The following is a 27,459-nucleotide window of genomic DNA, read 5'->3' on the forward strand; positions in this document are numbered from 1 at the left end:
AAGGCTTAGGCAAGAAGGAAAAATTGTTTTCTAAGCAGGCTCCACTTTTAGGCCATTAAACTGCAAGATAATGATGGGTTTTTTGAGGAGCAAGAAATTCTTTAGAACTTCATTTGGTGCCTGTTCTAGCCAAAGGCTGCTGTGTTGTGATATTTTATGTTTAAACGTACCCTACTCTGACAAGCCACCAAAGTCTTTAAAGTCTTCTCATCTTTATTGCAGACAGTGCTTTGATCTCAATGCCAGAAAAGGTCAGCACAAGAACTTCAGAATTAGACTTGTTTACATCCAACATAAAACACAAATAAATGAATGTGGCAAGGACATCTCAGGCAGATTAAATAAGGCCACATTTTCCTAGTTCTACTCAAAATGTTTTTGTTTTTGCCAACCATTGTGCAAGCAATATCTTCATCAAATCCAATGAAATTCACTTATTGAGGCACTTTCCCCCTCAAAAAGTTTCATCAATCATAGCCCAGAAGGGCTCTGTCATAGGATAATTGCAACTTGGCGTACCAACAAAGGGCATCCCAACATCCTCAGCTTCCTTATCTATACAATAGGCAGGGATGACAGCCATTTTATTAGCTGAGATATTGTTACCCCCATCAGATAAAATGGCATGTTTTGTTGCTTTGATATTTTCTGTCAGCAGAGCAGAGCTGTCGTTTCCAACTGCATGTTTAGAGAATGGCTGTGGTAGCAGCCTACCCCTGCCCAAAACACCTCACAGAGTGAGTCTAGGGATGTACTAATTGCACTTTATCAGAAAGGAATGGGAAGACCAAACAGAGCTTCTGCCACACTAATTTCTAGCCTAGACATAATTGTGGAGTAATTTCTCGTCTGAATACTTTTCTTTGAGGGAGAAAAAAAAATCACCAGAGAGTGAATTCCCTCTGAAAGCAGCCAGCTGAGAAGCCACACAGAAATGATTTCAGCCATTCCTATTCCACTGTCTCCCCATACAGTATTATTAATCCACAGAATATTAAGTGAATTATAATAACGTTTGGAGTAACTACTTACCTTTAACAATTTTCCACAATAACAAAAATTATAGCACTCAGAAATTTGTATCTTGCTTCCACATGCTTGGTTAGATCATGCAGACTTTGAAGGCTAACAAAAAATCTGTCATGCAGAGCAATATGCAAACCCATTTAATTTTCTATTTAAATTCTTCCTGAGAGAGTGGACTTTTCCTGAATTTCAAAACAGCAAGCCTGTTAACCAAACTCCAAAGGTGGAAAATTCTGCTTGTCGACACCAGGCTTATCTCGCTGTACCATCACTTGGGCAATAATTATATGAAGTGCTGTAGACATAATTTAATAATTCAACATTTGCCTACTGCTACTGAAGACTTCCCATCTATACTAAGCACAGGAAAGTGCTCTGGACTGTCCAGTGGACTGCATGACAAATACTGTCTACATCTTTTATGACAGCAGGGCTATAGCACACCACTTTATGATGAGAGTGTTGTTGGAATGATAACAGGAACAGCACAATTAAAAGTCATTAACCCAGCAGGAAATTTCATCTTTGGTGGATACTCAGCAAGGGGTTGCCCCTGAAAACAAAGAGCAAAGTAAGCAAGTGTAAACTGTTCTGACAAATACCAGCATCTCTGTTGACCTTCACAGTTGCACACATGCCATGTGCCTCCAGAGAGTCAGGCAGTTCCATTGATGCTCCATCCAACAGCCATGACATAATGACACCTCTCTCTGCCACATCTCCACCTCCTCCAGCCCCTAAGTAATTCCCAAATGCAAAAGGTGTGTTGCCTCCTTTACACAGCAGTGTCCTTTCCTGATTTTCCACCTCCACACAAGCTCCTGAAGCCTCCTCCACAACGAAAGGTTGTGAGCTGGATGCACCCTTGGTAATGTGACCTTGAGAGACTCACAGATTTCATTTTCTTTTATTGACTGTCCTATAGACTGTGGGTGGAAGCCTGTGGAATCACTTAGCCTGCCTTTGTCTCAGTTCCCCATCTACCAAATCCTTCCACTTACCTTGTCTGTTTTGATTTAAACAAAATGAGCTCAAACCCTTAAAGGTCACATTTGCTTTGATAGCAATATGAACTCATTTGGTACCTTGATCTTGTTTGGGTAAGCTTAAACCACATAATGAATCTTAAGAAATGAAACAAACTGAAACTTCCTTTCAAACACTGCTCTCCAGAATGTTTTTACTTCGAGCAAAGGACAGTGCAAGATTAAGTTGCACAGTTAGAAAGGCACCTTATTACCCCATTAAAAAGCAGAGCTAAAAAGGAAATTCTGCCATGGATTTGAGTGGTTGGAAGGTTTAACCCCAAATACCCTTTTGGTATTACAGAGAAGGTACATGTTCCTCATGCTTGTCTTTAAGCCCTGTGAGCCCAGTCAACAGATGCCTCCTTGCAACAACCTTCTCAAGCAGACTAAACCCTGCTCTAAAGAAAAGTTCCTTCTCCTATTGGAAAAAAACTGTTCTAAGGTAGAATCTAAGGTCAAAATTGCAGGTTATGATAGTCTACTTTGAGCAGAATTCCTTGTTATTACTTGTTATTTTTATGCATCAATGGGCACCTAAAGGCTAAACTGCTCAGTCTTTAGAAATGCCCCCAGTATATGAAATTAATACTTCTACATCATTCAGTATTTTTTTTCTGCTTAAAGCTTTAGCTCCTGAAATCACATTAGCAATGCCAATACTGAAAACTTAAACAAAAACCCCCAAAACCCAAGTATCAGCGGCTCCTAGCAACAGAAATTTTAATCTATTTTAAATGAAAGAAAGACAAATATTTTCACGGTTCCACTTTCCTGGTTTGCAGGACAGTGCATACATGAGATCTGATTCACAGATACATAACTTGGCAAAAAGGTTCTATAAATCCAGTGATCCTACTATTCATCTAATAAAATTCTTTCGTTTTTCAACTTTTCAGACACACCCTGGCACAATGCCTATCAAATCTCTTGAAAATTTATAAAATATTGAGTTAAATAATTGTGCCTCCTTGTTTTGTTGATGCGTTTCTGAAAACCTTTTCACAAGAATGTGACAGATGATTAACAAAGAAGACAGAGACCAGCAAAAAATCAAGGCCAAGCCAACGGCAGGGAATCACTCATTTCATTACCAGTACATATTTCTTCAAACAGCAGCTTCTGACACACTTCAGTCTTGCAGCTCTGACTAACACCTGCTGACAGACTAAGCTCATACCTGTCTACCTGCTTCACAGAGAAAATAACTGTATAAGGATCCCACCTTGCTTTCTGCATTTAAAAACATGGGAGCACTTACCCTTCCTTCTTTTTTTCTTCCTTCTGCTGCTGCTGCTCTCTGCCATGTCTGCCTATGCCCTGAAACAGACTGTCAGTGGAAATCTCAGTGCTGTTTCCACTTCCTTCCCTTTTAATAGCTAGTTCAGGAGAGAGGTAGTAGATTGGCATCTGGAGTATTGGGGCCCAGGAAACTACTCAGCTGCAATTGAAACCTTGTGTGTGTCAGGTGTGATGAGTTCTGAGAAAAAAAAGTCAGAAACTTCCACAAATGAACTGCAACTGCCTGAATCAGAGCATGGAGATAAAAGGGGGTCTCCAATGAACAAAGTGCTACTTGGACATTTATCAAGGATTATTCAATTATCTAATAATGAAACCTTTAGCTAATGAAATATTTTTTGAAAGGTGGAGGGAGAAAAACAACAACAAGGACTTTGCTGAAGCAGATGTAAAACTGACACATCTGCCTCCCTCGACACCACCAAATTGGCTCTTTCAATATGTTTCATTTGTTCTCCTGCCAATTGCTGATCTCTCGTCAATTTACTTTCAGACTTGGAAGAAAATTAAATGGTTTGATGACATATTGGTATTTTATCTTTGAAATGCAAAATATGTATTTCAATGATCTTAGAAATGTTTCACTTCTTTGAAATGTTTGCAATTGTATGATGCTGGACTTGATCTCCATCTGGAACAAAAGAGTATAACTCCATCTAACTAAATGAATCTAGGCAGTTTATCACAGCTGGTGATATTGTCCGTAGTTTTCTCATTGATTAACAAAGAATATATCATATACTTATTTAGAAATATGCAGTGTGAAAGGTGATGACACCCTATATGCTTTAGGCATGCTTGAAAATACCTGTTCTAGATGATTATCCAAAAATGCTTCCTAATAGCCTTAAATAGTCAAAATGAAATGACAGAACTGTCATCACAGCAAATCACATAGGGAAAGAAAAATGATGCCAGCATTAACTGCATCAGCCACCTGCTCTATATAGGTTATTAAAATGATGGAAACAGTATGTTGGCTGTTCCATATATGCAGGCTAAAACCCCCCGCAGGTCCAATGTTTTATAATACTAGCTGTAATTTACATGCCTGTAATTTATACAGCATTTCTCAAAATGCTGGCTGGAAAAGACTGGCTACTGACTGGGGTACTCTATTTCCTTTCTCTGTGATTACTTCCTTCTTTAATCACAACAAGAATTTTGGCACCAAAAACACTTTGAGAAATGTCGTGCTGTGATTCTTGATATGGCCAGGACTGTCTTGACCCTGTCAGCAATAAGTGGGGCAGTCTTTATTTTGTAATGATGCCTCAATTCCACTGAAAACTCATTTCCAAAGGGTTGGGGTCCTATAAACACCTATGGGAGCTTGTGCTATGATCAGCATAGTAGCAGTCACTTTTATTCAAACACAACAAGCAGGGGAAAGACATGAAGGTAATGGCAATGTCCTCTTCATTAGCAGTGTTTTAGCAGGAAGGAGTTTGGAGGCAGTCCTGAACAAACCCGCCCTGCCCTCGTGCTGAGCAGGACACCAATCACCCAGCTGCGGGCAGCACCTGAGCAGAGCTTCACCCCATCCCTCCTACCTGGCTGCCCCAGGCGCCAAGAGCAGCTCCATCTCCCCGAGCCCAGGAGAGCATCTCTGCAGCTGCACAGGCAATGCCTCATGTGCCACTCTTGATTTCAGGTCCCTGCCCTAGGGACACGTAATATATTTTATCCAAGAATTGTTTAAAGTAAAATAATCTGTCATATAAATGAGTGGAAAGGCGCATTTTAGGAGCCACTGCCACTGCGACTGACCAATATAGATGAAAGTGCTCACATTTAGGCTTTCTTAACTCAAAGCAGAGGCTTTCCTCTCTTTATGCTAAGTTTACCCATCTGTAAAGCAGACACATTACAATTTACCTAACTCAGAGAAATGAGATAATACAACTTTGGCAAAAGAAAGGCTCCATCACATTGCTTTACTAGACATAAAATGGTAATATGAATATATGATTTTAAATCAACATTAAGATAGTGTAGACTCTGGGACATTTCTGATATTGCTTTGGCTGGATAATGTAATTTATTTTCAAACAGGTTTCTAGAAGTGCTTGATATTCCACAAAGTCAGCCTGTGTTACAAGATGTACATAGCTAATCTGCTGAGAAAAGAAATCATAAACAACACTTTATTCCATATTATTTTATTCATGAGAACATTTTCCAATTGGTGCCATCTTGAAGTATGGATTGGATCTTGGGATCACACAGCCATGCCAACACACCCCTAAGTTAGTGTGGTTTAAACATTCTTAATTTCCTGAGGAGGAAGGTGCTGCAAAATATTTAAGGCTGGCATATCTGGTTTAAAACACCCTTTTATTTTCTTTTCTTTCTTCTTTTGTTTTTGCATATTTTCATAAGGGAAAAAAGTCTCATGACACTATTACCCATACTTTCCTATGTGAGTATTCTGTGCAGGGTATTAACTATATTAGCAGTCAGTTTCCAGGGTGGAAATGACAGCATCTGCCTCTGATTGTCCCAGCACAGGAAGTATGACTCTTGGGAGCTCTCAGAACAGGCACCCACCACTGCCAGAAACAGAGCAAGATTATACTGCTTCTTGCAAGAGGAAGAGCTTCTTGCTCTTGAGCGAGATTATATTGCTTCTTTTTCTTCTTTTTTTTTTCCCCAGGAGCTGGACTGAAATTTTTGTAATATGCATTAAGTGCCCACACATGACTTACAAATCAGCCATCACATATCTTCAGTAGTATTGTTTTCACAGGATAATCCTTGGTGATGTTCAAAACTAAATCTGTTATCTCTTTGATGAATGCATTTTAAAGCCCAAGGAAGAACATGGGTAAGTGACACAAAGAAGAGAGTGAAGATTTGCAAGCAGTGACAAGAGTTGACAGGAAGGAAAACTGGTATGTTTATAAGTGGCTTCTCAGAAGTCATTTCCCTCAAAAATGTAACTCTTCTTATCCACACTTGTGCAATACATATAAATTAATACAAAAGCTTTATTAGATATTATCCCTATAAATTATTTAAGAGAGGTAGATCCCAAGGTCTTGAAGACATTGGCCAGAAGATCCTGCTGGATTGGATGCTGAGAGCTGTCTCCCATGACAGTCCTGGATACTAAGCCACTGTTAAACGTCTGTCTTGATGGAGATTTATTTTGTATGTGCTTGAAACAGAACCATGTCACATATTTGGCAGGAAATGTAATCCCTTCAGAAAGAGGATTTAATCCTCAGTGTGATCTTGCCATTCTCAGGCAGGAATAGCTCTTGGTAAAGCCAGTGCAAGGTCTGTCCATGTATTTCTGTTTTGACTATGGGACAAGTCCCAAACTTGGGGCTATGAGAGCAAAAGCTCCTGTCCCCACCAATCCACATGACCCTGATGGCATGAGAAGAGATGTCCTATGGATATGAACTGCGCAGTGCACACACAAGATGCCTTCATCTGAATTCATCCAGAGAATTGCTAGATATTTTTGAAATTGCTTCCTAAACCTCCAAGTAGCACGTGATGCAAACAGCAGCAGAAGAATTATTATGAAGGAGACTAAGGCATGGCTCCTGGTTTGAAGAGAATCAAACAAAATCACTGAATGAACGACAGCTTAGAGATCCTCCCTTAGAGCTGACAGCTCCAGTACTCCCCCATCAAGCTGATTCCCAGTTTTGAGACTCCTTGTCTTGCCCTTCTCCTTTCTTCTGTTCAGACAACCATGGCAGCCCTCCCCTGCTATCAGCTGTGCCTTTCAGACCTTTCCTTCTGGCTGTATCTCCTAAATGCAGGTAGTCCCACCTCTCTGCCATTCCTCTTATCTGGTGGCACTTCTCACATGAGATTCCCTTTGCTGAAGTGTAGGAGTTGGGATTTCCTACTCCCTTTTCCTGAAAACCTTAGATGTGAATCTCAGCAATGGCTGAAAGTACAGCATCTCTGGGATATAGCACAGCATTTGATACAGTGGCTCACAAAATCTTATTAGAAAAATATCTTATGATGCCTTGGGTAAGAGTGCCGCCATGGGGATTGCAAACTGGCTGCAGGAATGTGAACAAAGGACAGTGGGTGATGACAAACAGCTCTGCACTGAGCTGTGGAGGGGTACCCAGTGGGCTTCCCCAGGAGCTGGTGTTAATCCCAGTCTCATTTTAAATATTTCTTAATGCTTTGGAAAAAGAGGAACATTCTGAGAATTAAATTCGTGGATGATACTAAATTACTGTATGCTTTTAATATCAATCAAGACAGAGATATTCTATGGAGGGAAAGCAGAGAGATGGGAATGGGGAGAGTCTGTGACCACACTCAGCTATACAAATATGTGAGGAAGCGTTTTATGCCCCAGCCGATAATAATGGGAGGCCACTGAAAGTCCAGTCAAAAGCAGCTTACATCTGGTCTGTCAAAGGCGGGAGCAGAGAAATAACAACAAAATCAGCTAGGAGGCAATTATTAGTTATAACATTACTTCCAAAGGTGTCAGATATTAATTGTCATTTTCTAGTCTCAATAAATTTCAATGTTTGCAGTTTTCTAAGATTTTGTGTGGAGCAGCATGTAGCAATGAAATACAGAGCCATGTGTCTTCATATAACATCTAACACATATATATATATATATATATATATATATATATATATATGACATATAACATCTCTCTTCTGAGGAGAAGCCAGTGGTAAAAATCTGACCATTTTCTTTGCATGATTTCTTTGCATATACTATCAACATGATGAGAACAGAAGTAGTAAAAATTGACACAGAGGCTTTTTTAGGAATTTCACTCTCCACAAGCAAAACAATGCACCCAAAAGGAATCTGCCAAGAGGTGTAAAAGCAAAAAATTAATTCTGCATGTTCCAATAGGTCCTATGTTACAGAATCATAAAATCACCATAAAATGGTTTCTGTTTGAAGGGACCATAAAGATTTAGTTCTAACCCCTCAGCTATGAGCAGGCTTTCACTAGACCAGGCTCCTCATGAAAAATAAGATTTTTTTCAAGCACTGTGCTCTGTGTGCTATGGAAACATGAAAACATGCCACTGTCCTTACCTATGTTAGTGACAATATGTGCAGAGTGCTTAACTATATGACACCATACCTTAACAGCTTGTGTCATGCTCAGCACGTGTAGCTGGAGGAATAAGGTGGAAGGGGGGGACATTCAGAGAGATGGCTTTTGTTTTTCCATGTTACAGATGAAGGAGCCCTGCTGTCCTGGAATGACTGAACACCTGCCTGCTCATGGGAATGGAGAATGAAGCCCTCTTTTGCTTTCGTTGTGTGCATAACTCTTGTTCTTGTAAAACTGTACTTTTTTCAACCCCCAAGTTTTCTCACTTTTATTTTTCTGATTCTCTCTCCTGCCCCACTGGGGAAAGCAAAGCAGCTGCTGTGTGGGGCTGAGTCGCTGGCTGGAGTTAGACCATGACACACCAAAAACCTGAACAGGTCAGCTAAACAAAAGCGTCCATCAAAGATTGTACTATTCCCCACTTTCCTTCCTGACTGGTAAACATGGAAAACTAGAGCAAAATCAACCTAAGAAAGTGTATGTAACACACACAAAAGTCTCTTCAGGCTGCTGTAAGTCATGACAGAGGACGACTTCAGCAGAGGAACAAAAATCATGCCCGGCTCCAAGCACAAATCCCAAATGGTTGAGGAGCTGATAAGAGATGATTTTAATCCACCTTTTGAAATACCTATCACTGCTAGTGGCTTCTATTTTTTCATGCAAGTATTGCCAAAGAGACTACTTAGGGAGCAAAGTTAAAAATTTCCAGGAGGAGTTTAGTTGTAGTACTTTCCAAGTAAATATAAATTTTGCTTTTACACAATGCAATTATTTGCATGACATAAAACACTAATGTGTGGAGGCTTTATTTTTAAGCAAATGCTACACCTAAAAATTCTTAGGACTGGTAAGGACCAGGACCTGAATCTCATGTGATGAAAACTTGTATAGTGACTTTAAATTTAGAGAATGCCTTTCAAATATGATAAAAAGTGTTTTTAATGGGTTATCCTATAATTTTATCTCTTTTCTCAAGAATTTAACACATCTTTTCAGTCAAATATTTGTAGAGACTCTTCATTTCTCCAAAGTTTCTATAGAAGTTAAACACAAATTTGCCTGGAAAAGTTATGTTGAGCTAGTTTCTGGCAGCAATCTGGCAGCATCTTTATGTCTGCACTACATTGTGATTATGTCACAAATTCACAATACTTTAATTCTGAACCCTACTATTTTCCATAGAGGCAATGTCTTCAGTGCTAGTCTGAATGCTCTGAATGTTAAGTGTCTGGCTCTGGCTAGATTCCCTACATTTTTTTGTCTGTGAACACGTAGCACATGGCTCTTGATTACTACTTTTAAATTGATCTGTGTCTGCTATGAAAATATATTGCTTCATAAAAGTCTTTCAGGGTATCAGCTTCCAAATTAATGATTTTTCTCTCAAGCTCTGACTTTGAGAGCTTACAGTACAGAATCATGCAGTCCAGCTACTTGAATCAAATTGAAATCCATCCATCTGCAATTCAGATCCAAATTCTTTCAGTGCTCTTGGCTCATCTCTAGGTAAAGAGCAGCTGTTGTCCTGTTAAAGTGACTGTAAATAATTCTAACTTCAAGCTCTGACAGAGAAATGCACTGGGGACCACTCCATCCCCAGGATGTTCCTGACCTGGGCTGGTTTCACGCGGTGCTTGCACCCCTACAACACAGGTGAGGAGGGGAAAAAACCCAGGGTTTCTTTCTCTTGCTGTTCTCTCCTTTTCATGCCAAAAAGCCTGTCACCGTGCTTTTTAGGAGCCACCTGTGTTTTGCAGCACAAACAGTACAGCACCAGAGGAAGAAAGGCTTGTTTACAGCAGAGGTTCAGTAAAGTGTTTAAAGGAAGAATTTTCCAGTAAAAAGAGATGGGCTCTAACTAAGAAGGAAGGTACTTGTTAAAGCAACTCTATCAGAATAGCAGATGAATCACAATGTGATATAGCACTATTTGAAAGGATGTTTTGAATGGAGCTGTCAGTAAGTATTTTAATAGCAAGTCTTCAATTTCTGCTTTATGGGGTTTTTAACCACCAAGAAGAAAACATAAGTAACAAGGAGGGATTTAGGAATTGTTTAGTGTTTGGCTGTTCAAAGAAAGAAAAGAGCCCTCCACATGCATTGCAGCTAATGAAAATTGCCATTATGGGGTTTTTTACTCCATTTGTGAATGCTAAACACTGTAATAATGCAAAGTCCTTATGATTTTCTAAATCTCCTCAATAAGGAGGATATTATCTACTTATTTAATGACCCAGTCTCTAATGGCAAGGAGCTACTACCACCAGCAGCTCCAGCTCATTCACATAGTTCCTCTCCCTAATTAAAAGGTCTTTACAGTTAAAAATAAAGAAATAAATCAATCAAAAACCCAAACTGCCATCAGATGGTAGGAAAATAAAAGGCACTTCAGGGACAGATTTTCAATTGCTTGGCATCCACAACTGGGAGTATTCTTTTGAAACAACTCAGTCCTCCTTTAGGCACCTCAGATAGAGCCAGACAGTTCAAAAATCCTCAACATATATTCCTTTGGAAAATCCATCCCTAACTGTGGCTTTGTGTCCCAGAGCCATTGTGGCTAGCGAGACTCAATCGTGAGTCACCTACCTCCCTGTTGGAGCAATGTCACCAGCATCACCCCTTCTGCAGGAAACCCTGATAAAACACCTGACTGTACTCATCTGTGCTCCTGCCTCTGCTTGCTGCTGCAGGAACAGAGGCAGCAGCTCTATTTTTACCACAGTGCCAGTGAAGGCAGCAATAGCCCTGCTCCTGGGTTTCCCTCGCAGCTCTCAAAGCCAGGTGTCCACATTGCAGCACAGACTCCTTACTGGCTTGAATATCAAACTCAAAACGGGATGTGGCTGTCTGCATGGCATTCCTTGAGGGTAATGTGCCATTGACAGGTTAAAAGTTTCCTAAAGGGTGATCAGTCTAAGGCCAAAATTTGAGTAATAATTCAAGAGCTGTTTACAGCTAATGAAAGCTGCAGTAGCTTTCTCTAAGAGCAGAGAATAAAGCTCAGAGATTTTATAGCACATCCCTCTGCTCAAACAAGAAGCATTTGGTGGTATTAACATACTACCTGTTTATTCAGTAGGAAATACAAAAAGTTCAGTTAACAGTTCTTTTTTTCTTCAGTCTACAGCTGTGTAAATATTATTCCAGCCTCTCCTTTGACATCCATCTAAACCCCAGACCTTGTGTGTGCAAAGTGGTATAAATGGAGCTCAACACTTGTGTAACCCAGTGCTGTGTCCCAACATACCTAGGACTGAGTATGTGACTTCTGTGAGACCAGTGAGGCTGTATGATGCATCCCTGAAGTGACCTCACTTTCTAAAGGCAGCTTCACTGTGAGTTTCCTAGGTTTTAACCATAAAGCTGAGTATGTTGAAAGAGTTGTGGAATCACCATAGCAAGATTTGCATGACAACACTGTAAAAGAAGCCAAATTGTAGTCCTGCATAGTTTACAACTGCTGCCCTGCACATTTTGTATTTTGATCTGCTCAGATGAAAAGCTGTGTTAAGTTTTAGAAACTTCTCCTCATCTCTGCTTTTGAGTCACTTTTGAAGGCTGTTTGCCTTTCCCATTTTCTCTGTGGTAGCTAAGGAGATGAAAGTCTTTCTGTATGCACCAGATATCCCTGACACAATGGGAGAGAAATATTGATATTTTTTATATTGCACAGTGGGTCATATTTATGAATTGATGCATGCTTCATCATAGCTCTAAATAATGGAACATTTTGGATAGGAACAAAGGGCCTGAAACTGTCGTTCTGAGTATCTTCACCTTCCTCTCCCTTCTGAACTCCTTGCAGGCTGATTTTGGAAAGGTAGAGCTTCCTCAGGATCAATGTTCCCCATGAAAATGATTTATTCAAGAGAAAAAGTAAGGCAAAGCCTTCATTGTAATACAATTTTCCACCTACTTCTTTCTCATCACCACAAGGAAAAAATGCAGGACTCAGAGCTCCTATTCAGGCCTGCAGAGCTTAACTGAATTTCTCTTTCAGCCCATGACAACACCCTGAAGCTTCTCTGGAGTTTCTTTAGGGCCTCTGGTGTTGCAGGGATCAGAGATGAAGACTGTCATGGGATGCAGAGATTATTGCTGCAATATCTCCCTTGCCTGCCATCACACTCTGTGAGCCAAGGCTGGGTTACCCTCAGCCCTTCTGAGCTTTGGGGGCACCCAAAACTCACTAGAACATTAGGAGGGCAATGAAGATGTCTGTGCTCTGTCCCAGCTGGGGACTGGGCCTGACAGGACAGGACAATGGCTGTGGGAGCAGACCCACAGCTCATGTGCACAGATGGGGCAGAGGGAACCAGTGGTCTCCCAGTGTAGGATGAATTCACCTTTTCTCTTCATCTCCCACTGGTAAAATTCTGGGGATAAAATCTGCAATACCTCAGGCTAATTTCGCATTTTTTTAAAATTGAGATTCAGGCACTTTGCAACAAATAAAAAGTAAATATATAAACATGCAAGTCACCATCCAAGCTTATGTTCTCCCTCACTGTAACTTAAGTAGATTGCTGCCTATGTGCCTAGCTTTCATTACAAATAAAACATAAAAGCCAGTGCATATCCTGAAGAACTGTTTTTCTTTATTGCAACACCATTACATGAAGCCTAGTAACATAAACAAAGATTAGACTTGGCTGTTTTGGGCAAATAACCATTTATTGTCAAGGCTTTTCAGGAGCTTTCATTTTCCTTTTTGAAAAACAAGATCCTGTGCCAACCTAGCAAATGTGTAACATTAAATAATAAGCAAAATAATGGGACACCCTACCACACCATTATTTAGGCATTCTCAGAGTGTCACAGTCGTACATGTCCAAGCTAAGGCAGAACCCCAGTTAAATGAAGCATATTCAACCAAACCCCTACAAAGAGAGTCCCCTGGGACATGGCTGCTGTTCCTCAGTGCTGCAACCAGCCCTTAGAGCAGGAGAGTACACAGGAGGAGCCATCCAGGGCCAGAGGGCTCCATGCCATGGAACAGCACACACAGGACACAGCCAGAGAACCTTTTCCCTGTTTCCTGTCCTGGCACAGGGGCAGAGAGCACAGGACAGAGGTGTCTCGCCCCAAGGAGCAGCCAGGGTTGTGGTGGGCAGGTGCAAGGAGACCCCCCTGCACTTCACTGTGTCTGCTCCAGTTGTGGCACCACAGCTGCTGGGGCTCTGGCCTCTGGTTCTCCCTGAACATTAACTGCACCAGAATTCTCCATTTTAAAGTAATTGTGAATCTCCCAAGCCCAGCCAGAAGTAATCACACAAGCAGCTATCCCTTAGACAATGAGCAGAGATTATTCAGCTTCCTTGTACCTCAGTGAAACAGCAGCTTCCTTCCTGGCCCTGATTGGGGCTGTGATTAACCACGCAGTTCAAGGTGAAAGGAGAATGCGGCTCCAGGCATGTATGGCTTCCTTTAACCTCAGCAAAACACCGTGCCAGATATTTCAATTAGTGTGCACCAAGGTCACAAAATCAATTTCTTATCGCCGAAAAACACACATACTGTAAATTTCATTTTCAAGCCATAATCTCTAAATTAAATCTGTGTACCTAAAAAATATACAGTGCAAAATTGCAGTCCTTCAGCCCCCTCCCTCTCCTGCAGCCCAGCAGCATTTTCACAAACATCACCTGGCTTTGTGCTCTATATTTAGAGCACAATGTTTGGTTAGATTCTAATCTTCTTGGAGAACGTCATTATCTCTTTCTTTGGCAAATAGAGGTCCAAAGTGTCAATTACCTTCTTAAACTCTTTCATACACACAGGGCTGAGCTGGGTTTGATATTCGCTCTGCCAACAGCTCAGTCGGCAATTTTTCACAGTCATACACAGAAAAATTGTGCACCAGCATATCATCCTAGATAAATTACACATTTCAAATGTGGTTACATACAACTTTACCACTCCTGGCCAGCATGTTTTGGCAGAAGAAAATAAAAAACAACAATTAAAAAAAGGGCAAAAAAAAAAATCCCAAACAAACCACTTTTCTGCAATTGAACTCTCTGAGTTCAGTATAGAGTTACAGAGAAAAAAGTAAAATGAATATAGGAGATTAGTGGGCTATTATTACATGTAGATCAGTGGAGCTGTGCAAAACTGACTTCATCTCATGTGTGTAATTCCTGATGATGCATCCCTTGTTGTGTGGGTGACACCGACTTCACAGCCCAAAGGCAGCTGCACAGTCTGATGGCTGCAGCAGCCTCTGCCACGGGCAAGCCTATATTGAGAAGTCTTGAGGAAATGGAATTTATGGAAGGAATTTCTTTACAATAAATCCTGTTCTTTCCTTAACAAAAACTAATTTTCACTATACAGCCACAGAATAAGTAAAACTGACAATTTTGAGATTACCTTACTTTTTTTTCATAGAAAATTCTGCTTTTATTCTCATGCCTACTTATACACAGGTCCCTGTGTGCGTGGTTGTGTGCATTTAATATACATGTATGAGTATACATGTTTAGGAAATACTTTTCATCCTTTTACTTGAAAACAGCAAGTGAGAAGAACATATTGTTACCGTTGGACCTCCTGGGACTACTTCAGATGTTAGAGACACAGGAAGGGAATCATATCTCTGGTAAACACAAAGTAAGCAAACTCTGAAATAACAAGTTTATAGCTCCTTAAATGAGTTTTCCCACATCCTCTGAACATGTAACATATTGATTCTTAGTACCATAAAGCAGGATGAAAGGAGTATTTTCTCAAGAAAGGAAATTAGCGTTATTTGGCAAGGGTTAAAACACATTTTGAATTAAACAAGTAAGAAACCATCCAAGTGCAGATAATCAGCCTAAAAGTTTGGGTAAATTTTTGAGAGAGACAAATTACTCTTTTCTACCTCATCATCTACACACATTTTAAAAACTTCTTTTAGATGCAAACAGGGCTAATTTAAAAGAGAGTCTGGTTATGATTAAAGATATAACAAGAGGAAGTTTTTTTTCTTTCTGGTTCTTTCAAAAATGCATTACTGTATTTTAGTCATGCTCAAAGTACCATTTCAAGAAAATGTAAACAAAACACATAAAAGAAATAGAGAGGTCTTTTTTTTTTATTTTTTGGCTCAAATCTGAGAATGTAATGAATCTATCTAAAAAGTCCCTAAAATGGACTTTGTCCAGGGCTTCTAAAAGTTAGGGTCAATCTTAAAAATAGTTATTGTAGGCTGTGTCTTTGGCCCAGGTGAACTGTGTTTTCTGGCAGTAAAACAGTTTTTACTGTTTTAGGAAGAAGAACTAAAGGATCTCTGAAGATCCTCTGTCTCTCATTTGAGTGGGAAACTGGGAGTGATTCCTTCATTTTTGGATTTGACATTTTGGATGCATAAAACGCTTTGAGTCAAAAATTGATGGACTCAGCTATCACGAAATGGGTATCAGGGACAGCCAAAGGTGATCAGGAGGCATGAAAAGACACTTTATTATTGGAAATCTACAGTTCCTATAGAAACAATGGTGGACCTAAGACCTGTTTGGTCTTTAGGAATCTTCTCTCCCACTATTGGTGAACTATGAATATCACACTCTGGAGAACCATAGCTATAAACAGTGGTGGCAGAAAGATAGATAATAATTGTTTGAATTCTTTCCTCTAAGTTTCCCACAGGTCCTACACAGCTTCCGAGAATTTTCCTGGGAGAACCATGTCACTCTCTGTGATTCCACACTCAGCCATTTACAGAGGTGAGACAATTGGAGTAAGACAGCCCCCACCATGCCTCATTCAGCAGGGTGTTATTGTTACTCCAGACATCCTGCACTGCTTTCTTCCTGACTCATTTTCTCATGCATCATCAGGCACTGTTGTAACACATGCTCCCCTTTCAAATTCCTGACCTACTCTTAAAAAATTCAGCTAAAAACTAATTTGAATATAGCTATAAAAATAAATTCAAGGCTACAGAAGCTGTTTTGACTAATACTGTTAGCCAAGGGCATGGCTGTTTTCAGGAACATAAGTATAACTCCATCCTTTGTGGCTGGAAGGCAACCATACAACAGCTGGTTAGTCCCCAGCAGCCCATGGACATCACAGTCATCAAGCCCTTCCCAAATTCACAGAAAGTGTGACATCTTGCACATGAAAAGGCAAAAGACACACATAAAGCCATAGGTTCCCAAATGGCCAGGAGCCGGCTATGTTAACGTTAACGCAAGCACTTTCCTAGGCAAGTGGAATGTTATGCACCAGAAAATCAAATCTTCCCAGTTAATTTATCCAGACTTTTCAATTCCATGATCTGCCTACAGGTTTAATCTGGAATGTGAAATCAAGATACCTCAGCTGGGTAACATCTCACAGCTCAGCAGTCAATCTCTGCACTTCATGAAAAGTAAAAAACCATTCAGCTGCATCATTACCAAAGAAGACACAAGGGAAGAAAACTTTCTGGCCCCTGAAGAGGAACCCTGAAGCCATGGGCTAAGTTAAATATTATACCTAAATATGCAACAAACAGAATGGTGCCTCCAGACAAATCTTGGGATCACCAAAATGCCCAACACCTAAATCTGCAGTAGGAATTCTGAATTAAAAGGTGATTCCTGCTTCTTCCCTGAAACCATGTAAAAGCTCCAGCAGAATATAGAGGCAAAGAAGAAGAGACTGGGAGGTGCAGGAAGAGAAGGGGAAAGAAAAAAGGGTAAGGAGCATGTCAGAAGGGCTGGGAATTAACGATCTTCTTTGGCCCCCTGTATAGCACATCCCAAGTTTTCCAAGCTGTCACACGCTGAGTTGAGCCCTGTTAGTGTTTGGCCAAGGCATATCTTTCTCCTGCTGTGCTATGTTAGAGCAGCTGCAATTTGCCTTTTTATAGCTTGTGGTAACTGATAGCAGTGAAATGAATTTAGGAAATGTGTGGATTGGATCTTCCATATCAGTGATTTCAGGCTATTTGGTAAACACAGAAGTGACATCCAGTGATGTATGCCTGCTGTTAAAAAAAAAAAAATCTCCTTTGGTGAATCAACATTTGAATTAAATAATTTTCTATTGATGAACAATTTTGGATAGAATAAAATGATTACACACAGTGGTTTTACAGGGTCATTTTAATTTGAAAGCAAAAATTCCCTCCATAAAAGCTATAGACAATTGGGTACTGCAGAATGGCGACAATGACACCAGTGAATCCAAACAAATTCAGTGATTGCAATAAAAGTCAATGGTGGGACTCAGCAGCATCATGTTAGGACAAGGAACTGAGGTCTCACAGGAAAACTTCTTTTTATAGACAGCAAAAGCCAAAGACTTGGTATTTTGACCCTCCATAAAGCAAGAAAATATGTTTGTGTTCAGATATTGAGCATGCTTTTAATTTGATTCAGCTGGATTTACACAAATTGCCCTGTGTTCTAACAGGGATTCTGTATTTTGTTACAAAATACCACTTTGCACTGATGTACTTTTTACCTCTGTAAAATGATAAATCCTCCTACAGTGCACTTCAGAAACAGAGTTACTGCCTTGCCCCAATAGAAAATTTCTCTGACAGCCTAAGTCCTTGCTCAATATTTCTGGAAGAGCTGTAACTATTTTACAAGAAACACTGATTAATCTTGCAGTATAATTTGCAAGTGACATTTACAAGAGAATATTGTGTAGGGATATCTGGGAGGGATATTGTGTTCAGGCTTTTCCTGCTTGCCTGCCTACCCTCCTGGAACAAACAGCGCTGCTTCATTTTCCTTCCGTATTTTACAAAGTTAAAGTAAACACTGTGATCACACTGTTTACTTTAATTTCCTGCAGTGTGCCAGCAAAGCAGCAAATTGGCAGTCAGCAATCAAGAAGCAGCCAGCATTTGAAACAGCAGAGCTGCTTAGGAAAGCATCACTGATGCCAACTCATTTTCCCCTTTGTTTTAAAAATAAAATATTGGCTTCTATGAAGTTTTACTTCTACCCTTATCTTTTCAAAAGGATCAAAAATTTTGTTAGTTTCCTTTAATTTTCTTTCAGAAGAAAGCTGGAATTATGAACAACACCTAATTTATATGTCCAACTATTCTTACACAAATGGCAAATATATACTATTTATCTGTAAAAAATCCACGGCATTTTTGCATGAGAGGCAGTTAACTTGTCTATAAATCAGTTTTTTCTGGGTATATCTTTATTTATTTTTGCCAAGAGCTTCAGCCCATGTTATTTCAATTATGTGTATGATATTGTGAAGCTAAAGCCTTGTGAATTACAAGCAGAATACACATCTGCCCAAGAACAATCCTAAAAAGCAAATAGATGTACTATCAGAGGTCATTCTCTCTTATTTAATACTACATAAAGCAAGGAATATAAATACAAAAGAAGAGGTAAGGAGACTGGGATAGTATTTTGTACCTCAGAGGTGTAAAACTTGACAAGGTGACTCATTTATGGCTTTCTGGAAGATACTGTACAGAGGGAATTTATTGCTCTGTAAGTTATAATTCCAGTATATAAAAGAGGCCAGATACCACAATCAGTTATTCTCCTGACTATGTGCATTCCTGCATATATTCTTGCTGAAGACAATGAGATTATGAAGAGGATTAGCTTTTTGTTAGAGTGGCCAAAGTATGCCTTCAGAAAGTCCAAAACATGACCTAATTTAAAGTGGTTGAAACCTTGTGGGAAAGATTGTAAAAGGATAATTATTTTAAAAGCCATGACTTTGACACCAGGAAATTAAATTCATATCTATGTGTCTTTATCTATACACAGCAAATCCAATAATCTTGAGCTCTCTGCAGTCACTTAGCCAGCTGGCAAAGGGAGCAAAGTCAAAACTAACAAACCCCATTCCTAAGGTATTTTGACATCAGTGATTCATGATTCATCAATAATGGTGCTAGGAAATAAATGTAAGAGGACATTATTGCCTTTTGCAGCACAGAAAACTCAAGGGAAAATGTCTAAGTGTGTCACAGTGAAAAGACAGGGCTAGCAAAGAAATAACTTTTACAAGTATTTAAGAGGTGTTACAAGCAAGTGAAAGTAGAGAAACAAATGTAAACCTTTCACTGTAAGAATGTACCTATAAATAAAAATGAAGAGTTTCTCAGCCATGAAAGCTTAAGAGGACTAACCTGAAAACTAAGATTTTCTGTTCAACATGTTTATAAGGAGGAAGAATTTGAATTGCTTGTTTCAGAATAAAGTCTCAAAACAATGACTGTTCTGGTTTAATTGTCTACCAGGATAACCACAAAGAAGAAGTTGGTTCTGCATTATGCAAAATTACTAATGTTGTTGACACTAATTATGACTCTCACAGCCTATCTAAATAACAAAAAGGGCAAATATGTAAACATAATGTACTACATAGGCTCTTTCTAAAATGCCTGTATTAGCACATAATTGATGATCTCCTTTGAAGGTGACTGCACTATCATTGTGAAAGCCTAAGATTATTAACTGAATAAAAATGGGAAGCTATCTCTAGAACAGCACACACACCTGCTGCTTTTGCCACACAGAACAGCAAGATCTCATACATCATTTAACAACTGAGGCTTTGCTTTACGTCTTCACAGCTTTAAACTATTCATGATAGGGTGCAGCCTACATTTCTAATCCCTTATAGAACCTACCCAATTAAAATTCTGGTTAATTTTTTATGCTATTAGAGGACTACTGCACAATATTAGTAATGCACTGTGTTTCATACTGCCCTAGAGAAACATTGTCTCTCTTTCAGGGCCAGCAGCCACACTGCTCTGATATGAGCTTTGCTGGAGGGTAAGTGACTTTGGTGGCTATTTAGGTATTTTACCAGAGAAAATGTTGGTCTCCAGACATAAGACTTGCTTCAAACCATTGCCACTTGACTGCAATGCACCACAAGTACATCTAGTATCTTTTTTGCCTGGACTGACTTTGGAAATTTTATTTAAAAGACTGAGTTTTCAAACACAGAGTATAATTCTTAATAAACAATTAATGGATTTACAAGATTTGTGAATGCATATTTAACTGCACTGAATTTTCTTTAAGTACTCAAATAATGATTTTTATGAAATTTGAATGTAGATTTCTCTAAGAAAATATGAGTAAAAGGGAAAGTAAGAAAAAGGTATTGTATGAGAAAAAAAAGAGCATGGAAGGCAAGATAAATTTGTCCTCACAAATTTGGATTTAATAACATTATAATAGGTGCATGTATAATGGATGGGTTTAAGAACATCAATCATGGCAGTGAGAACAATAGGTATCCTTACTGCAAATTGATTATTCATAATTTCAGACTTTCTAGACCAGTACAGACAATGTAGTGGGTACCAGATGATGCCAGGTAAGTAAATGATAGTTTGATTTATGCCAGGCAGTATTGTTAAAACTGACTTGTTTTTCTTCTTCCTCTGCATTATTCACAAGTGTAGGCCCTTGACTCTGCAAACATGATGTACACTTATTATTCAAACCAGCTGACTTTCATGGTGCTACAATTGAACCAGTGCAAGAACAAAACCAGTGTTGTGAAGGCTATTTCTTACTTTCTTTTGTCCAGCTTGATAGACAAATAATGATTAACCTATCACAGCAAGGTTAGCATTAAATTCAGGCGATTTATTTAGAAACTACATGAAACTTGATGCAAAGAAGAGACTGACAGAAGAGTGTTTGTTCAAACTTTAGAAGGGGTGGCAAAGGGCAAATAATAATGCTGCCTACTCTACTTAATGGGAGGTCATGAGGGCTTATGGAGGAGATGAAGCAAAACTATTATTAGACATACAGTGGTAAGTGCACATGGGAAGGGAAAGATACAAGCTGCAACCAGAGAAACCTCAACCAGATATCAGAAAAAACATTTTCACAATTGGTCAGACACTGAAACAAGGGCCCAGAGAGGTGCAGGTTACATCCTTGGAGATACTCAAAACTCAGCTGGCCAAAGCCCTAAGCTGCCTGCTCTAGGTTGAACCTATTCTGAGTGGAGAGCTGGACCAGATGACCAAGAGAAGTCTCTTCCAAACTAAATTATTCTATGGTTTTGTGATTCCTCATTTTTTGTTATTTTATACATCTATATTTCTCTTTAAACATTCCCACCTTATAAACACAAAAGACCTTGGAAAAAAGGCTTTTGCATTCTAAATCTTCTTAAACAAATATACTTCCAAGCACAGCACGGCAAATAAGCTACAGAACTCCAAAATACCTGTGGCCTGCTTTCCTACACTCATACCAAACCAAAGGGTTACTACTAAGTAGTAACTGCTAAATTTCCCAAGATGCTTGAAACACAAAAACTGGTCTAGTAAATTGTTACTTTTCCTAACTACTTCTCAGGATACTGAAAACTGACAAGATTCATTTCAGCCTGTCTGCAGCTAGACATAGCCATACCTAACAGTGAAAAGAAATATTAGAGCTATTTATAGTGGAAGACAACTCAAATATGAAGGTGGGGAAAATATCCTTTTCTTTAGCTGAAAGACAGTCATCCTAAAGTAGATTGCTTAATAGGATTTCTGGCATATTTCTCTGTAGTAGAGAAATCAACACTGGCATGTCTCTGTGGCATACACACCTCCTTGTTTTCCTAGAGCAGCCCAGGAGCAGTTACTTGATGGTGACCAGCTGCTGGGAAAAGTGGCCAAGTGCTGTGTGTGTGAGGAGGGAGCTGAGGGCTGTGCAGTAGCCACCACACCTGCCCTAACTGCAGAAATCCTGAGTCACAAGGGAAATTGCTAAAGGTAAATCAGCAAAGATTAGTTAGCAGCTCTCATGGAAAAGAAAAGCTGGAAAACAGGTCATACTCAACTGAGACACATGGCAAGCTGTATCAAAACATCAAGCTGAGCATAATTTGTACAATTTCTTAAAAAATATTAGTTTTTGGCTTTGAAGACATATTAGCGTAGGATACTGCTCTGACATAAAGTTTCATCCTTGAGCTAGTGGGCTCTTGAGTAAGTTTTTCAAGTGAGCACATAAAGAAATAAACAGGTAAAATCTGTTTACCTTTACAGACTGTTATGCCATTTCCTGTGTATCCTTGGGAGCAGTAGCAGCCTATTGTCCCACCCTGAACTTCACACCTGGCATCTTTGTGGCATGTCATGTTGCAGCTTGGAGAAGTGCAGCCACAGTCCAGCAGACTGGAAATCAAAACTGGAACAAAGGAAAATCATTATCTAAAACCTTTATTCTGAGCTCTAAAATGAGATCTGGGCTAGAGGTTTCCACAAAATGAGTGTATTCCAGTAAACATCATCACAGAGTGTTGTACTACAGGATAGGGCAAGGGCCACCAGCTACAGGGGCATCTTTGGTGGAACAGCAGACACCACAGATAACTCAAATGTGTTCTCAACCAGCATAAAATTGGTAAACAGCCTAGAAGTCACTCAGTGATTGGGGGGAAACATTCCTTTCAAAGCTCTCTAGTAGTTTCCAGTAAAGCCCAGGCATTCATTTGCACTCTGAATTAGGTATGGAGCGAAATCCAAACTGCCCTCCATGTCCCAGGGAAAAATACCAAAGAATGTTCCCCTGATCACACTTTTTGTTCTTATAAGCACTCCCATACTTCTGAAGCTAAAAAATAGGCATGGTTTGGTAGATTAAGATGAAATATCACATATTTACATCATTATGATAGCAGGGTTTAAAAGTTATTTGCAGTGTGAAAAATGATTTAAATTTAATCTCTTAAAACACCATAACTACTTTCCCATTGTATGAATGCATATGGTTTTCAACACAAAGCAAAAAAGGAATCTCTTCTTTTGAGAACACTTACAGATCACTGTATGATCACACACACCCTACAATTGGTAGATATAAGGCATTTAGCTCAGAAAGGAAACTAAGTTTTTTACTTTGTAGTTTACAAATTGTTAGCGGGACATAGTGAAAGTTTCAAAACACAAAGATCCTTCTGGGTGCTCTTTCCCTGCTTTTCCCTACCTAAATGTAATTCTGGATATTTGCTAGCCTAGTGTTACAGCTTCATTGCCGCATGAAATCTCACGGATGTGTTTTTTCCTTGAAAAAATTAAGACTTCATGAAAAATTCAAAAGACTTAAAATTGCACACAATTTTTAAATAATTATATATAATCCAAGTCAATTTAGATATCAACAAATTTCACATTTTCTCCGTGTTTCTGAGAGGAGAGACTGTCTTCCACAGGGATTAAAACAGAAACCTGTTGATTCTGTTGTCATTTTACTGTTTTCAGCATGTGAAATCTAAAAATTTCCCAAGCAGATGGAGACTGAGAGAAGGAAAAAAACATACAAAAAATGCACAGAAACTCACAATGTTTCTGGTTTTTTTTCAGTACCAAAGCCAAAATGAGATGAGGACTGGTGTTTTGGGTTTGGTTGTGGGATGATCCTAACCATGCAATTACCAAATCCAACAGCAGCTCTGACCAAAGCTACAGGGATTTCCAGTCCTGTGTACCCAGCAGGTTTCAACCACCTCCAATATAATTATTTCTCCTTTCTCCTCAGATCCCACTCCCTTCTCACCTGGCACACACTCCCCAGAGACAGAGGTTTCACCTACCTAGGAATGGAAGCAGTTTCATTGGTGATGCTGTTGCTGTGCAGTGCCTGGTGCAGAGCCCCTGTGTCAGAGAAGAAAACTCCCTGCTTTAAAATATACGACCATGTGCAAAATACGCACATAGGACTGTGGAGAGAGTGATGTCCCGGTACAGGCACAGCCCTGACTCTGCCCTCTGTGCCAAGCCTCACGCTTCCAAAAGTTCCTGAGGCTCTCAGGCAGGACAGGAAGGGTCAGGAGGGGCTGAGGAGCTGGTCTGCTGGCAAGCAGGAAGGCAGTGAGAAAGCAGAAGGGAAACGAGAGGCTGCGTCTGGTGGAGGATATCGGAGAGGATTCCAGGGTGAGGAGGTTAGGGCAGCATGGAGCTATCTGGGAGAGTCGTAGGGGCAGGGGAAAGCAGGCAGGGGTGGCTGCAGCCTGCTGGCAGTGCAGGAGCAGCAGGTGGAGCAGATGAGGGAGGGTGAGGAGGAGGTGGGGGAGAACAGTGACTTGCTGGGTGTTTACGGGCTCAGACGTAATGGTCTGCATGCTTCCTTCCACCTTTTCCTGCTGACATGAGTACATGTGAGCCCTGAGACTCATGTTTGGAATCAATCTTGGCTGACTGCTGTGGTTCTTACTGCTTTCTTCAGTTTTGAGATGGATCTTTACTGCAGTCAAGCAATGTTGCTTTAAGGGTAATGGGATGTAAGGGAGGTACAGGAAATCACTGAACTCTGCTTTGTGAGGAAAACAAAGACATAGGCAGGGAGGAAAGAGGCAGGAAACTCAGGAACTGAAGGAGACCAAATTTCTAAGAGTTCATGGGTTGTGTAATAAGACGTTCAATACAGCATTTGGCATGTCTTTGTGTTTAACTCGAGAGCAGGTCTATTTTCATTACAGCATCCTGAAGAGACTTCAGCATGTACTTGTATCATGCATTGATATGCCAATATTTTCTCTAATCTTGCCAGGGACAATGTGCCTACAGTCATTGCCCAGCTTTCTGGAGATGATGACTCTCATGCTGAAGCACTGTAAAACTGAAGCAGTGACGTGTGCCTGTCCTTATAGCTGCAAGCTGAGGGATGTGCACAAACAGCCATGCTGCTGGGAGAATGGAGAAACTCTCTAAGGTAAATGAAACATAAGAGGCTGTGGAAGGTCACTGTCACAAAATATATCATGTCTGACAAGAGGCTGGGAGTTTGGTAGATACCTGATGGGAGAGCATCAGTCTGCTCTTGGGAATTATCTCTAGATCTGGCAACACTTTTTTCTAAAATTTTGGTAACTATTTGCTCATCACCATTTTCCAGCTCAGTGAATAAGGCTCTACTCAGGCCAGGGAGGTGTGAGGCATGTAGGAATAGCACGTAGGTGTCTGGTTGGCACAAAACACCTCTGGAGCACTTTGGTAAACAGAGAGGAAGCTCCAGGAACCAGATGTTAATATCTGACGAACTGCAGAATAGTGAACAAAGGGTCCAGGTGTAGGAAGACTTTTTCCCTCCTGTTTGACTTTGTGATGGGGGGAGGACTTAAAGGGCGTGAGAGGAAGGGACTAGGAATTTGTTTGTTTTCTTAAGTTTTCCCATAATCTAATGCATGGGGCCAGAGAGGAACACAAAATCAGATGACTTGAGGACAATTTTGATCTGCACGTCTTGTCCTGTCCCTTGTGCTGGCATGTACTGTAAGCTCAGCTGGTCTGTACTAACTTACAAATCCTGCTGCTAAACTTCAGTGGAGTAATAGGGGATGGAAACCTATAATGCAGAAAATAAATGTTATTGTTCTGTGTTTTATTACTCCCCAAAATCAAGCGAAAAGATTTTGACAGGAAGCAAGAGAACAAGAAGTTACAACCTAAGATTCAGGCCTTAAGAGCTGGAAACACATTTTTACCACTCAGGGATGTACATTTCAATTTTGTCTAGACACCAGCATTCTGCAAGGGGTGTCCAGATAGACTTGGAGAGAAATTTCATAACCCCAAAGATAGTAAATTTGTAGTAAAAAAATTTAGTTCCTTTTCTGATTAAAGATATGAGGATACAGGAGAAATTGTGGATGACTCAGAAAAATACCCCATAATCTTAATATTGGGAGGTGAATGCCTCCTTGTCTTTTTGCTAAAAAGGTACGTGCTAGCACCTTTTCACTGGTCAGTGATTCAGACCTGCAAGGGGACGGTGCCAAGCAGGTGAGGATGTTTCCATCTGGAATGGGAGCAGCTCCCTGCTGGCACCCACAGGCACCTGGGTGACATGGAGGCAGGGCACAGGTCCAGCTGGCCAGGGCTGACACTGTGCCTGGCACGGGGTGAGCAGGCAGCACATAAAGAAGAAAGATGAGGAAGAGCAGAGCAAGGACAGGAGAAGGTAGGCTAGGTCAAGAGCAACTCGGTGATAAAAGGAGCTTCGATCAGATTTAGAAGGCAATAGGGAGACAGTGAAGAAGAGGGATTTAGGAATATCTTAATGAGATCTCAATACTGGGAGCAGTGGATTACTTTTGCATTACACTGCTTTAAAAACTGGCTAATGTGAGTGTCATTTAGAGGCTGAAGACAGCAAGGTCACAATAGGAATGGATGTGGAGAAGGATGGACTTGACAAAGATTTTATGGGGAGAATGAGGAGGAAAGAAGAGATTTCTGAGACATTTTGGAGATTAAACCAGAAGGATTTACTGATAATATCTATTGGCATACAGGGACAGGAGTTAAACAAGTGGAGATGAGCAAGTGAACACATGAAAAGGAGACACTTTCAAATTTGTGCTGTCAAAAAATTTCAAAAAATGCTGAGAAAAAAATATTGAGGTGTCACAAATCTGAAGTATTGATGGGTACCTGTCTTTGTAGGCAGGGAAGAGGGATATGCACAAATGTGCATATTCCTGAAAGAGTGGAGAACAGGTCTAAGCTAAGTAAAATGGGTACAAGAATGTGGAATGCCAGTGCTGCAGAATGCATAATTAAGAAACATTAGAAATAAATGGTTTGTGGAAGTATTTCACAAGTCAGTCTTTCCATTCTTATCCATGGAGAGCAAAGCCCCAGTTCTATACTTAACTGTGTTGCTCATTTTATAAATGGGCTCATTTGTCTTTGCAAGACTGAGTTAGGAAGGCATAAGTAAATGAATATACACAGGTTAACATGCTTGACTTCAAACCACACATTTCTGATTACTGATCACTGTGATTATAACATCCTACATGTGACTGTAGAATTCTCAAGCTGTTGTTTTTTGCTGGTGAACTGATGGGAAGACATCAGCCTGCTTTTATAAATTATTTGGTACTTTCCAAGCTTTGTATCATGAATAAACCTATTTATTCCTATCCTTGTTTTAAAGGTAATTGGAATGCTGATTGTGCAGACAATGCTGTGAAAATAACATGCACAGCTGATGGCTTTCTAGAGCTCAATCATATGTAGCTTTCAAAAGATAAATATAAATACAGAGCACTGCTTTCATTCCAGAAAGGGCCTATAGTGCCAACAAA

General features: G+C 40.0%; 1 protein-coding gene across 2 annotated transcripts in view; it reads right to left on the minus strand.

Annotated features, from left to right (window-relative positions):
• The window catches only part of ADGRL4 (adhesion G protein-coupled receptor L4), a 72,368-nt gene extending 47,920 nt beyond the window's left edge, over nucleotides 1-24,448 (minus strand). The window contains exons 1-2 of one of the 2 annotated variants that reach the window (XM_074546003.1): nucleotides 23,962-24,448; nucleotides 22,407-22,556 (exon numbers count right to left, since the gene is read on the minus strand). In XM_074546003.1, the coding sequence (XP_074402104.1) occupies nucleotides 22,407-22,556; nucleotides 23,962-23,983 (172 nt within the window). In that variant the 5' untranslated portion in view covers nucleotides 23,984-24,448. The remainder of the gene's footprint in view (nucleotides 1-22,406; nucleotides 22,557-23,961) is intronic. The other variant, XM_005482144.4, reaches the window with a different exon arrangement.
• Between the last annotated feature and the right edge of the window lie 3,011 nt (nucleotides 24,449-27,459).

This window comes from Zonotrichia albicollis, chromosome 8 (genome assembly GCF_047830755.1).
Source record: "Zonotrichia albicollis isolate bZonAlb1 chromosome 8, bZonAlb1.hap1, whole genome shotgun sequence".
In the NCBI taxonomy this organism is placed as follows: domain Eukaryota; kingdom Metazoa; phylum Chordata; class Aves; order Passeriformes; family Passerellidae; genus Zonotrichia; species Zonotrichia albicollis.